The following is a 12729-nucleotide window of genomic DNA, read 5'->3' as shown; positions in this document are numbered from 1 at the left end:
TAATCTGAGTCATATGGGCTCCTACCTGACTGGTTCTCACACACAACCCCAGGCCAGCTCTCTCTGCCCCATCCCCACCCTTTTCTTGGGGACAGACCTTGCCCCGGGCCTGTGAGGGGAGAGGTACCAGGACCTGGGATGAGGTCAAGGGTTAGGCGAGGGGGAGGGAGAGAGACCTAGTTGGTAGAAGGGAAGGCAGATATGAGGAACTGGATATGGGAAGCAGCTTGTGCTTTGACGTGCCTGGTCAGCGTCACCCATGAGTCACCCTCTGCTGAGGAAGTGGCACTGAGGGCTCACAGAAAGTCAAAGTCCAGTTGTGTTCCCCCAGAGAGCAGTGCAGGGAGCCTCCAGCCTGAGGGGAAGGTGTCATGGCCAAAGAGAGAGGTACTGGAGCATCTTCTGGTGAGGGATGGGGGTCCTGGTCTGGGCACTTAAGAACCTGGGTCATGGCAGGGGGAGGCCTCGGTTGGCTGGGCTTTGGGCTCCTAGCAGTGCCTCCCCACCCCCACCCAGGGTGCTGGTGGGTGATGGTGATCAACTTGAGGGCCAGGAGCCCCCTTTCCTCCACAGGTCTGATGTCAGAGAGTTTTTCCTCCATGCCACCCCTCAGCTGCCCAGGCCAAGCCCTCTGTGAGCTGGGAGGCTCCTTCCCAGGATCGGGGGCAGGACAGGCATATGTGGGGGGAAAGGGGAAGTGGGGCTGGAATTGGGCAGAGAAGAACCAGACTCTCCACTCCGCTGTGTTGTAAGAGGGCCAGGCCTTACCCAGAACAGGGAGGTTCCCAGAAGCTCTGTGCTCCTCTCTAGTCCACCATTGTGGCTGGAGGGCAGTCCAGAGCCTGGAATGGGAGCCCTGTCTGGCTCTCGCTCGCCGGCTGATGCTATGACCTCTTTGCCAGCAGAGACCTTGGCTGCAGACCCAACCGTGAGGTGAGATTCTTCCATCCTCTGCCTTCTTAGTCTCCCAGTAAGGGACTTCTGGAGAGGGGGAGCCAAGGGCTTCCTGGGTCTTTCGCTACCCCTGACCTCCCAACACTGTATGTTTGTATCCTCTCATTCCCCTGACCCTGACTGAGTGCATGCCTCTTGCCCCTGCTGACAGTGTGTGTGTGTGTGTGTGTGTGCGTGCGCCCGCGCACGCCTTCCTCCCTCTTTTGCTCTTGGATGTGGAACAAAAACAATCTACGGGGTGGTTCTTCTAAAGTTCTTGCTTTCTTCCTATGTATGGTCTTTATGATCCAAAGCAAAGGACGACTTTGCCATCTCTCTCCCCTGTTGTCACTCCCTCCCCTCACACCCTTTTCTCCCTGAGCAGATCCAGCCAGACCCCTAAGCTTTCCCTTGCTGAGGCCTCAAGGATTCCCCATCCTGAGTTGAGCATCCCCTGGCCTCTGACCCAGCCACTCAGGCTGACCAACTGGCCCCCTGGGCTTGTAGGACAATCTACTAACCTGGCTTGGGTCTTAAAGCTCACAGGTTTAGAGACATCAGCCCTAATCAGTCAGTGAGCCAGGTGTCACAGGTTAGGGAGTATGAAGGGGATGAATAATATATTACAATTTATTAAGCATTTGTGCACTCACTTCTGGAGTTCATGCAAGATAATCCATCCACTCAGACACAGTCTAGGTCCTATACAGGGCTCACAGTCTCAGAGGAAGAACAGGGGTCTTGTCTTCATTTTCCAGATGAGGAAACTAAGGCACAGGGATTCCGTGACTTAGCCACAGTCACACAGCAGACCAGGGGCTAATTTGGGTCTTCTGATTTCCCGTCCCATGCTCCGTGCTCTGCCCATCAGGCTCTACTGACTCTGTCAGAGTAAACTGGAGTAGGAGAATCTGGAGCTGGGATCAAAGGGGGTTGGGCCTGGGATCAGGGACAGGTCAGCTCACCAGCTTGGTGAGACCCGGGTTCCAAGGAAATCTGGGACTGCTTATGCCTCCTGGCTGGAAAGGAGGTCATGGGGCTCAGAGCCCCATTCCCACTTGAAGACTCCTGACTCTCTCACCTTCTGACTCCCGGCTCCCTACCCTCTGCCTTCCAACCTCTGCCCTGTGCTCCATTTCAGGAGGAGGATCAAATCATGGGAATTCACATCCTTCTTTGACCCCAGCCAGCTGCGCAAGGAGACCAGCTTGCTCTCAGAGGTGTGGTGGGGCTCCAGCAGCCGCCTGTGGCGGAGCTGCAGCCAAAACAGCACGCATCATGTGGAGCAGAGCTTTTTAGACCACTTCCAGGCCCAGCGGCACCTGGGCCCATCCACTACCTGCACCATCACCTGGTTCCTGTCCTGGAGCCCCTGTTGGGAGTGTGCCAGAGCCATACGAACCTTCCTGGACAAGTACCCCACAGTGAAGCTGACCATCTATGTGGCCCGCCTGTACTGGCACATGGACCCCCAGAACCGCCAGGGGCTCCGGAACTTGGTGAAGGGCGGTGTGGATGTCCGGATCATGGGTCCATCAGGTACGAGTCCTTCTGGGAGCCCCACCCCATCCCAACCCCACAGGGAGAGGACAGTGAGAAAAGAGGAATTGGGTTTCCTTACATGAGTGAGGTCAGGCAAAGGCGAGATCAGGGGAAGAGAGAATGGGGAGAGGGAATGGGGCTAGGAGCGGGTGAGCTAAGTAATAGCTAGGGCATAGGGCAGGGCAAGGAGGGGAATAGGGAGAGAGGTCTAGGGAGCAGGAGAAGGAATTGGAGAGCTCCGTGAAGGAACAGGGCTATGGCAAGGATCTGGGGGAGTGGGTGGACAGAGGAAGGAAGAGAGGAGGAGGAGGACTGTTGACCACAGGCATCCACTTAATAATTCTGCTTATTTGCTGTGGTCCGAGTCCATTCCCTGCCTTGCCCCACCTCTCTCCATCTCCAAGGATGATGGACTGCAGCTGCTGAGAAGATGACTGGGAGATGGTCTTAGCTCTGTACCCTGAGGCAGGTTCATGGAAGCTCCAGGACCTGAAGGTGGAGGGGTTGGGAGTGAGTGGTGGAGGAGGAGGAAGGATGGAGAGAGCAGAGAAGCAACCAGAGACCATCAGCTGCTGACTCCACTAAAGCAGGGAGAAAGCACAGGACTGGCAGTTCACAGACCTGGCTTCTATTCCCACCCCCAGCACTTGCTGATGTGTGACCTTGGGCAAGGCACTTGACTTCTGTGCCTCAGACCCTTCTCTGAAAATGAGATTAAATACCCGTTCTCCCTCATTCTTAAACTATGATCCCCATGTTTGATAGGGATAGTACCTGATTATATGGCATCTCCCACAGTGCTTAGCACAGAATAAAGGCTTAACTAAGTGATTCATGTAGAAACATCTTCTGGTCTCATGGCACTTCACATTCCCCAAATAAGCCCCTCTCCTCCTTCCCGGCTGGGGAGGAATGGAGGAGAGCTGTGGGTGGGGAAGGGGCTGCTCTCCCTCTTCCAGCCCCCACCCTGTTGTTACCTCAAGCTAACTGGTGTTTCTGGGCCTCAGAACACTATTACTGTTGGAGGAACTTTGTGGATTACAGCAGAGGAGAGGAGGAGGAATGGCCCCGATACCACCGTGTGCCCATACACCTGTTCGACCTGGAACTGCACTGCATTTGTCTCGTGAGTGCTGCCTGCTGGGAAAAGTCGGTCCTGAGGGTTTCCATAGGCCCTCGGTCCCAAGGCTTGTCTACACCCTTGAGTGGTCCAGAGGGCCTAGGCCCCGGAGTGGCCTCTGGCCTGAGTTCTTCAGAGTTTCCAGGTCAAACCCCTGCCGCCTTCATCCGTAGTCGCCTGCTGGTGGGCCTGGGGAGGGGTGGCCGGCATCAGCCTCTCTCACTGACCTGCACCTCCACATCCAACTGGGTTCAAGCTGCTACTGGTTGTGGACAGTCTTTGGGAGTGTGGGGGGAGGAGGGGGGGTCGCCATGTCCCAGGCTGGGGAAGGGAGCTAGAGCCCCTGACCCCTTTTGGAGAGGGCTCCGATCCCAGGGTGTCCCACTTGACCAAGTGACCGAGCCCGGCTGGAGGGAGGGTGGGGGACGAGTCTGCCAACTGGCAGCCATTGCCGGTGGCGACCAGGGTGGGACTTGATCTGAGAGTCACTGTCCCCCTCTTATTCTGTCCCATTTCCCCCTCCCCCCCCAGGACCTCCCCGCATGTTTGACCATCTCTCCAGTGAAGCACCAGCAGCTTCTATCTTTCAGCCTGACTTTGCACACCTGCCACTACCAGAAGCTCCCTCCTGCTCTCCTTCTGCTCCTGGGCTTGGTCAGACCACCACCCCCCCAGACATCACTTTCTGTTGCCCACAGAGGGAGGGGCCCAGGCACTGTGAATGGAGGGGAGTGGGACCCGAACAACTGGGGTTGGTTCTGGGTGCTCAGGTGAGGAGGCAGACTTGCTTAATGGATGGGGCTCAGACCTGGCAATCAATCAATGGTATTTATGGAGTGATTCATTCAATTGCACTTATTGATTGTTGAGTACAGTGCTCAGCAAACAGTGATTGATTGGTAGTGTCTGATTGGCAGGCGGTAGATCCAGCTTCCTGTCCTAGCTCTGCCCCGACCTCCTGTGTAACTTCAGACAAGTTGCTTTTCCAATCTGGGCCTCAGTTTCCTCTTCTGTAAATGCGCTAAGATCCCCACTATTCCTCCCTCTGAGACTGAGCCTTGTGTTCAGAAGGGACCTTATCTGACCTGATTATCCTCTATCTACCTCAGTGATCTTCACTGCACTTGGCGCGCACTCAGCACTTAATAAATACTGTCATCAGTGACCGTGGAGTGTGGCTGTGAGCGTCTTGAGTTGGGCCTCTAAAGCTGGCAGGGTCAAACTCTCAGAACCCCAAGGGAGCAGGGGACTGAGAGACTTGGATCAATATTGGGGACTCCTGCTTTAAGGGGGGCCCCTGTCTCCAGCAGGGTAGCAGGACAAGGGAGGACATATGAGTTGGGCCCCTTGCTGCTTAGGGATGGACCATAGAAAAGCAGCGTGGCTAAGTGGAAAGAGCATGGACTTGGGAGGCGGAGGATGTGGGTTCTAATCCCAGCTCTGCCATTTGTGTGCTGTGTGACCTTGGGCAAACCTTTTAACTTCTTTGTGACTGAGTTACCTCATCTGTAAAATGGAGACTAAGATCGTGAGCCCCCTGTGGGACAACCTGATTATCTAGTGCCTACTCCAACACTTAGCATAGTGCTTGGCATATAGTAAAGGCTTAACAAATACCATAATAATTATTATTATCCAACACTCCTAACCCTCCCCTCCCCAACCCTGACTCTGCTTCGGTCAAGAATAAACCAAAGTACACATTTACCGCCATGCTGAAGATAAATCAGCCTTGCCGCAAATGTAGTGTTGGAATTCACTGAGGCAGGCTTCCTGGAGGAGGTGGAATTTGATAACAGAATTGAACCTAGTTGGGGGTAAATGAAGCCAGTGATAAAATGACACCTTAAAACCTAACATTGCTGACAGCAAAGGACTGGCAGAGGCAGGGATTGCAACAGTGAAACAGGAAAGCCAGGCCTGGTTCCTGAAATGCAGATTTACTGGGCTATTTCCAGGCCAGGCCAGAGAGGAACAGGATACCACCCTCCTCCTCGACCCTGCCATCCTCCGCTGTGACTTCCATGAGTCCCTCTTGACTCTCTGGGAGAGTGAGGGACAGTGGCAGCCTAAAGTCTCAACTTTCCAAATGTGGTTCCTGCCTCCGAGATGGTGGTGGGAACCACGTTTAGAAAATTGAGAACTTATGAGTTGAGACGGTGACTGCAGCCGTGGGAGTCTGAGCAGTGAGGTGGGAAACTTTGCTCCACTTGCCCCTTCTGTATATGTCATTGTCCCTGCCTCTCAGGTTGAATCTGCGAGCTTATTGTAGCATCCGTCCTTATGTGCCTGGCATCTGTCCATCCTCTCTCCATTCCTTCTTTCTTAGATGATGAGAGCCGGTGCTGGGGCCCGCAAGGATGATCCTTGCCCGGTTGTCTCGTTCCCAGGAGTCTCTGTGCGTCACCCTCTGTCCACTGCTCCTTTGGAAGGTCCCAGCTAGCCCAGTGGAGCAATCTCACTAGCCTTCTTCAGGAGGCAGGTTTGTACCTCTACCCACTGCTGATGTGACCAGGGCCCTCTACCTGAGCCCTTCATTCCCTTTCTTGGTCCACTGCATCCACCCTCAGCTACTGGCCCCACTCTCTGTCACCTTCTGGAGGCCAACAGGCCCCTTGACCCTCTCCAGCAGTACTAGGGTTGGCTTTGTCACCCGAGCGTCCCTACACTCCAGCCTGGTGGAATGAGCACAGGAATAGGATTCAGGAGACATGGATTCTCACCCACTACTTACCGGCTGTGGGACCTTGGGCAACTCACTTATTTTGTGCCTCAGACTCATTTGTAAAATGGAGATGAAGGGGGAGGGAAAACAGATATTTAGAGTGGAACCCCATGCAGGCCAGGGACTATAATAATAATTGGTATTTGTTAAGTGCTTACTAAGTGCCAGACACTGTCCTAAGCATGGGGATAGTTATGAGATAATCAGATTGGATACAGTCCCTGTCACATATAAATCCCTCTCGGTCTTAATCCCTATTTTACAGATGAGGTAAATGAGGCACAGAGAAGTGAAGTGACATCCAAGGACACTCAGCAGACAGGTAGTGGAGCTGGGTTTAGAACCCAGGTCCTTCTGACTCTCTACCAACTAGGCTGTACTGCTTCTATGTCTGACCTGATTAGCTTGCATCTATTCCGGAGCTTAATACAGTGCTTGGCTCATAGTAGGCTCTGAACACAATTTTTTTCAATTATTATCGTTATTGTTATTATCACTATGTCTTTAGGATTGGCCCTGGCCCATGGCAGGTCCCAGCCAGAAGCAGAAGCCAGAGAAAGTTGTTATACCATTCTTAGATCGTCCAGCCCAGGTGGTTTTAGGGTCAGTGCACATGCATGCACATGTGTGTGAGTGTGTGTGCGCACACACGCAATAAACCTCCCCTTCCCTGTGGGTGGTCCAGGCACAGGGGACAATAAGCAGGTGGTTTCCCACCCCCACCTTGAGGGAAGCAGGAGCCTCCGAAGGAACCAGGTGGCACGTTGCCGCCGGGGGCAGGAGAAGCTTGTCTAGATTCCGGGTCAAAATCAGGCTGGGGTGGGACTGTGGAGCTGGCATGAGTGTGGACATTGAGAAAGAGTCCGAGTATCGAATCCTCTCATGGTGGCCCCTCCCTCTTGCCACCAAGCAGAAATTCCTCACCATCATCATGAGGGGCTCCAATCCACGCTCTCTCTTCTACTGAGCCCCTCTGTTTTCCCTCTGCACCCCCACTTGCACACTTCTCCCCCCTCAAGCTCATCTACTCCCTGCCCCTTCTTTTCATCTCTTTCACACCATCCCTCCCGCCTGGAATTCCTTTTCCCTTCACATTTGGTTAAACCACTGCTCTCCCCATCTTCAAAGCTCTTTGACAATCACACCTCCTCTGGGAAGTCTTCTCTGATTCAGCGGTCCTCGGTTCTACACTTCTGAATCAGTCAGTCAATCCAGGTATTTATTGAGCAGTTACTGTTTGCAGAGCACTGTACTAAGCAGTTGGGTAGATATGATTCCTGCACACCAGGAACAGAGTCTAGAGACAGTCTCTGTCTAGTGACTGGAAACATTTTACTGTTTCAGCACTTCCCCATATGCTTCTTTCAAGTCTCTTCTTCCTTCTGTCTTAGTAGTAGTAACTTAATTAGTGTCTGTATCCTCCACTAGGCTGCAAGCTTCTCGAGGGAAGGGATTGTGTCTACTCAGTCTATTGTACTCTCCAAAGTGCTCAGCACATAGCAGTTTACAAACTCCTTGAGGATAGGGTTCAGGTCTATTAATCCTACTGTATGGTCCCAAGCGTTCAGTACAGTACTCTGCACATAAAAGACTTGAAAGCTCCTTGAGGGCAGGGATCTTGTCTACTCACTCTATTGTACCCTCCCCAGTACTCAGTACGGTGCTCTGCACATAAGAGATGCTTAGTTATTATTATTTATTGACTTGGAATGGTCAGTAGGAACCAACTGGATGGCTTCGTAGGAGGTAGTTATTTCCTAAATATTTGTGGTGGTGGGTGAGGGGAGCAGGATAAAGAAGTCAAGTTTCTCTTAGGATGAATAGAAACCTACATCTGGAATTGCTAGCTCCTCACTCTCGAGACATCCCCAGTTCAGGCAAATGCTCCCCCAACCACTTTCCTTAGGGGGGGAGGGAGCTTGACTGGGTTAAAAAAAAACAAACAAACCCAAAACAAACAACAAAAAAACCAGACCCAGGAGTAAGGAGACCTAAGTTTGAGTCCCAATTCCACACCCTGCTGCCTGTAATTTGTGGTATTTGTTAAGTGCTTACTATGTTCCAGTCACTATACTAAGTGCTAGGGTAGATACAAATTGGGTTGGACACTGTCCCTGTCCCACGTGGGGCTCACAGTATCAATTCCCATTTTACAGATGAGGTAACTGAAGCACAGAGAAGTGAAGTGACTTGCCGAGGTCACACAGCGGACAAGTGGTAGATTTGGACTTAAAACCCATGAACTTCTCACTCCCAGGCCTGTGCTCTATCCACTACGCCATGCTGCTTCGTGCTGCCTGTGTGATCTTGAACAAGCCACTTAACCTCTTCAGGCCTGTTTTCACATCTGCCCGATGGGAGTAAAATACCTATTCTTCCTCCCACATAGAACAGGAGCCCTATGGAGACAGGGACTGTGTCTGACCTGATTAACTTGCATCTAACTCAGTGCTTGGCACGTAGTAAGGGCTTAATAAATTCCATCATCATCCTCATCACAAACATCATTATTCATAAGAACTTTATACACAATGTGAACATGGAGCTCGGACAGCCAGACTGCAGGTTGCCACGCCCAGAGATTAATGCTTTGTTTTGGGGGCAGGAGACCAGTCCTGGCCAGTTTGTGCCAGCCTGAGGCACCAACATGCCCGTGCTAGTGGCCGGCCCACACTGTCCCGAAGGAGGCATAGTGAAGGTCTCAAGATGATGTGGCTGCACGGTCCAGGGAGGCCTGGACAGGCTGACTTGTTAGAGAGGTCAGCTGTGACTGTCTTTTTCAGACTCAAACCCTAGGGCTTGATCCCCCGGGCAGGGGGCATGGGAGAGGTGTCCAGGCTGCTCTGCCCTTCTGGGGCAGGAGGCATGGGAGACGTGTGCCCCCACAGCCCAGGAAGCCTACTCGGTGTGTCTAGGCTGCTCCATCTTCCCTGGGCAGAGGAAATGGGAGTGGTGGCCACACTCACTCCATCCCACCAATCAGGGCTCACGGGAGAGGTGTCCAGGCTCTGCTCTGTCCCACCAGATCCAGGTCATGGGAGGGGTGTCTAGGCTCTGTTCCTGGCCTTCCACTCCCAGCCTCTTCATGTCAGGGATGCCAAAGAATGAGGAAAGGTGGGTCCGGAACAACCCCCACTTCCAGGTCCCCCCAAAAGTACTGCTGGATGCAGAGCAGGCAGGTTAGATGGAGAAGGAACAGGCTGGGTGGAGAGGGAGTGGACTGGAGTGAGGTGGCTGGGACAGACCTTGAGGCCCCGGTTGAGCCTGCATTTCTGCCCCTGCCAGACAAGAGAGCCTCCCTCAGGGCTTATAGACATCGGAGCCTTACAGACATTCAGTGCAGAGCTCAGCCCATTAGAGACAATCAGAGATAGCAAGACAGGAGGGAGAGGAAGGAGAGACAGAGGAAGGGCAGAGGACAGAGAGAAGAGTAAGTAGGAGATAGTGATGGAGGGTAGTCTCATCATCTTCAGAACTATCAGCTGCCTGCAGCCTCCTCGGGGGTTCCTCGGGACTCCTCCTGGGACTCCCAGGGATTCCGGGGCTGTCCTCAGAGTCCCAAGGTGCGGAAGGCATCTCTTAAGTCATCCACTTCATACAGCGGCTGCAGAGGAAGAAGAGGAGTGGCAGGTGAGTCAGGTTGGGAGGTGGAAGAGGGAAGGGACTGGAGGTTGGGAGGGAAGGAAGAACCTTAGGGAGAATCAGAGAGGAAAGTTCATCATTTTCACAATGTGTTGGTGTCTACAGTGTGCAGAGTGCTGTGCTGGCAACCTACTGTGTGAGTAGAGTGCTGCACTGGGTGCAGGTTGAAGCAGGAGCCTGCAAGCTGGTCTAAGGTGGAAGAGACAGGGCAGGAGATGTGGTGGGGAGGAAAGAGAGATGGGGCAGGAGATGTTGGGGGGAGTGGAAGAGAAGGGGCAGGAGACGGGGGCGGGGAGGAGGAAGAGAAGGGTTAGGAGATGGTGGAACAGAGCGGGCAGGAGATTGTTGAGGGGGAAAATGGGGCAGGAAGACACTTACCAATAGGATCCGCCGGAGCCTTCTGGACAGACGGACTGAATTCTCATGCAGCCCCTCCCAGGCCTTGAATGTCCGCTCTCGGTTCTCCACAAAAGTATTCCAACAATAGAAGTAATCTGGGGGTGGGAGAGCATGGTGGGGACATGATGGGTAGGACAAGGAGGAAGGGTGGGTGAGGGACTGGGGAAAGGAGGGGGCTGAGGGAGGATGGGTGGGAGGGAAGATATGAAAGTGGGGCAGTTGACCTGGGACTAAGGAAAGAAAGGGGGAGAGCCTGGAGCGGTAAGGATTCTGCTCTGAGATTTTCCTTTTGCCTCATTTATCCATAGTTCTTCCCCTGTTCCTTCCTCTTGGCTCTGACCAGCCCCTTCCCCTGCTCTCTCTTAGCTGAACCCTGCAACCGGACCCTGCCTCCTCACTCCCATTTCCTACCCAAACCCTCCGCAATCTGTCTGCCCAGGCCCTATTCCCTTTCTCTCCATTCATTTCCCACTCTTCCTCTGGTCCTGCTACCCCATCCTGCACACTGTCGCCTTCCCGGCCTCTTCCTCTTCCCTTCCCAGCCTGATCCCAGCACAGACCTTTGAAGGTCATGATGGCGATCTGCACCCCGGCCCGGTGGAGCCGCCGCAGTCCCTCTGGCTCGGCCATGCGATCCTCGCAGAAGTAGAGGCGGGCGGCAAAGATGCGCAGGCTCAGGTTGGGGTTCCCGCGCAGGAACTCGGCCACGTGGCGTGCGCAGTCGTAGCAGGGGCTCCAGGACGTGAACCACGTGACCCGGTAGCAGCGGCCCGGGTCCAGATCCCAGTCAGAGATGTAGCGGAGGAAGAGAAGCTCCACGTGGCAGCCTGACTACAGGGGAGAAGTGGGGGTGGGGGGTGGGGGGTTTGGTTGAGCCGCTATAGCAGTGGACCCCAGACTGAGAAGGAGAAAGCTAGGGATGGACTGAAGATGATCCAGAAGCTTCCAGAGGGGTTGGAATCAATCCAGGAATAAATCAGTGGTTTTCAAGAAGGAAAGTTAGGGAAAAGGGAGAGTCAGGGGTGTAAGATGGTCCATGCTGTCAGTGGAGCAGAGTCTGTGTTGGAGAGCAGAGTTAGGCATATTGAATGGTTTGTGCTGGGTCACTGGGGGAAAGTCAGAGATGGAGAGGAAAAACTCAGGGGTGTTGGAAGGTTTGTGCTGGATCACTGGGGAGAGTCAGTGATGGAGAGGGGAGAATTTGGGATGCTTGATGGTTCATATTAGGGCCATGGGGGAGTCTGGCATGGAGAGGGGAGAGTCAGGGGCATTGGATGATCAATGCTGGGTCACTTTGGGAGTCAGAAATTTGGATGTTTTATGCTGAGTCACTGGGGGAGTCAGGGGCTTGGGTGGTCCATGCCTGGTCACTGAGGGAGTCAGCGCTTTGGATGGTCTATGGTGGGTCACTGGGGAAATCAAGGGTTTGGATTGTGAATCCCTAGCCCTGAGGAGGCTGACCCAGAAGGCCTCAGCGGATGGTCCGGTGCTCTGACCATGACACCGTACCTTGTTTCGGAGGTGGCCGAAGTCCAGTGAGAAGGAGGTAGCACTGTCCCTCCGCTTCACCACGTAGCACAGGTAGGTTTCATGCCGCCCCTTGGCCCAGCGTACGTTTTTGAAGTGGTAAAGGAACTTCTTCTGATTCATCAAGAGGCTGCAGACAGCAGGGAGGAGAGGGCAGGAAGTGATCACCCCAGAGCCAAGGGCATTGGTTCCGCTTCCTCCCACCTACTGACTGACAGACTGGCCTGCAGCACTAACACCAGCACTGGACTACGAGAGGCTCCACTTGGCCTCCCTGGGCCACAGAGCAGCTTTGATCTCATCTTGCCACCAGGACGGTTCATGCGGAGCCCTCACTGGTTCTGACCTTTTCCCTTTCCAAGAGGCTTTCAAACCTGCTCGTGTTTGTACACGGGATCCCCTGGGGCTTCCTGAGGAGACTCAGGAGTGTCTGATGGTCCATGTTAGGTCACTGAGGAAAATTCAGGGATGGAGAGGGGAGTATTAGGGCTTTTGGATGGTCCATTATGGGTCACTGGGGAAGAGTCAGGGGTGGAGAGAGGAGAGTCAGAGATGTCTGGTGTTGTCTGATGTCTAGTGTTGGGGCACTAGCGGAGAGTCAGGGATGGAGAGAAAATGTCAGAGGCTATCATCTGGACAGAGCCCTGTGCTGGGCAGCCTGGGGGCTGACCTAAGGTGGAGTTATTCAGGGTTCTGTAGTGATAATTGAGGTCTAGTCAGTTAATCAAGGCATATAATATAATGCCTTTGGTGGTCAAAGTCCCACAGAAACATCAGGTTCTCTGAAAATCAGGTGAGTAAACCTGTTCTGTACGTTTTCATTCCACTTACTAGCTCTATT

The 12729-nt window shown here is 53.6% G+C and overlaps 2 protein-coding genes across 3 annotated transcripts; one reads left to right on the top strand and one right to left on the bottom strand.

The window, feature by feature from the left end:
* The first annotated feature begins 309 nt into the window (after window positions 1-309).
* APOBEC1 (apolipoprotein B mRNA editing enzyme catalytic subunit 1) lies at window positions 310-4761 on the top strand. 2 transcript variants are annotated; one of them, XM_029054257.2, is made up of 5 exons: window positions 310-387; window positions 906-933; window positions 2075-2472; window positions 3483-3601; window positions 4127-4761. In XM_029054257.2, exons 1-5 carry the CDS (start codon window positions 372-374, stop codon window positions 4367-4369), a joined length of 804 nt encoding a protein of 267 aa, XP_028910090.1. In that variant the 5' UTR covers window positions 310-371; the 3' UTR covers window positions 4370-4761. The 2 variants fall into 2 exon arrangements, with proteins under 2 accessions (XP_028910090.1, XP_028910088.1); XM_029054255.2 differs by lacking the exon at window positions 310-387 and having other exon boundaries at window positions 732-933.
* Window positions 4762-9725: 4964 nt separating this feature from the next.
* AICDA (activation induced cytidine deaminase) lies at window positions 9726-12330 on the bottom strand. The gene is made up of 5 exons (XM_039910673.1): window positions 12235-12330; window positions 11871-12092; window positions 10922-11192; window positions 10341-10456; window positions 9726-9924 (listed from the first exon to the last, which is right to left on the bottom strand). Exons 1-5 carry the CDS (start codon window positions 12328-12330, stop codon window positions 9871-9873), a joined length of 759 nt encoding a protein of 252 aa, XP_039766607.1. The 3' UTR covers window positions 9726-9870.
* Between the last annotated feature and the right edge of the window lie 399 nt (window positions 12331-12729).

Source organism: Ornithorhynchus anatinus, chromosome X4 (genome assembly GCF_004115215.2).
Source record: "Ornithorhynchus anatinus isolate Pmale09 chromosome X4, mOrnAna1.pri.v4, whole genome shotgun sequence".
NCBI lineage: Eukaryota > Metazoa > Chordata > Mammalia > Monotremata > Ornithorhynchidae > Ornithorhynchus > Ornithorhynchus anatinus.
This window is presented reverse-complemented; position numbering and strand designations above follow the sequence as displayed.

Excerpts from the sequence above, each read along its gene's own strand:
- APOBEC1 (XM_029054255.2), top strand. The coding sequence starts at position 848 with ATGGGAGCCCTGTCTGGCTCTCGCTCGCCGGCTGATGCTATGACCTCT. Across the intron at positions 934-2,074 it reads GCTGCAGACCCAACCGTGAG|GAGGAGGATCAAATCATGGG; the intron begins GTGAGATTCTTC and ends GCTCCATTTCAG. Across the intron at positions 2,473-3,482 it reads CCGGATCATGGGTCCATCAG|AACACTATTACTGTTGGAGG; the intron begins GTACGAGTCCTT and ends TCTGGGCCTCAG.
- AICDA (XM_039910673.1), bottom strand. The coding sequence starts at position 12,330 with ATGGACCATCAGACACTCCTGAGTCTCCTCAGGAAGCCCCAGGGGATC. Across the intron at positions 12,093-12,234 it reads GCCTCTTGGAAAGGGAAAAG|GTGGGAGGAAGCGGAACCAA; the intron begins GTCAGAACCAGT and ends GTCAGTCAGTAG. Across the intron at positions 10,457-10,921 it reads CGCCATCATGACCTTCAAAG|ATTACTTCTATTGTTGGAAT; the intron begins GTCTGTGCTGGG and ends TCCCACCCCCAG.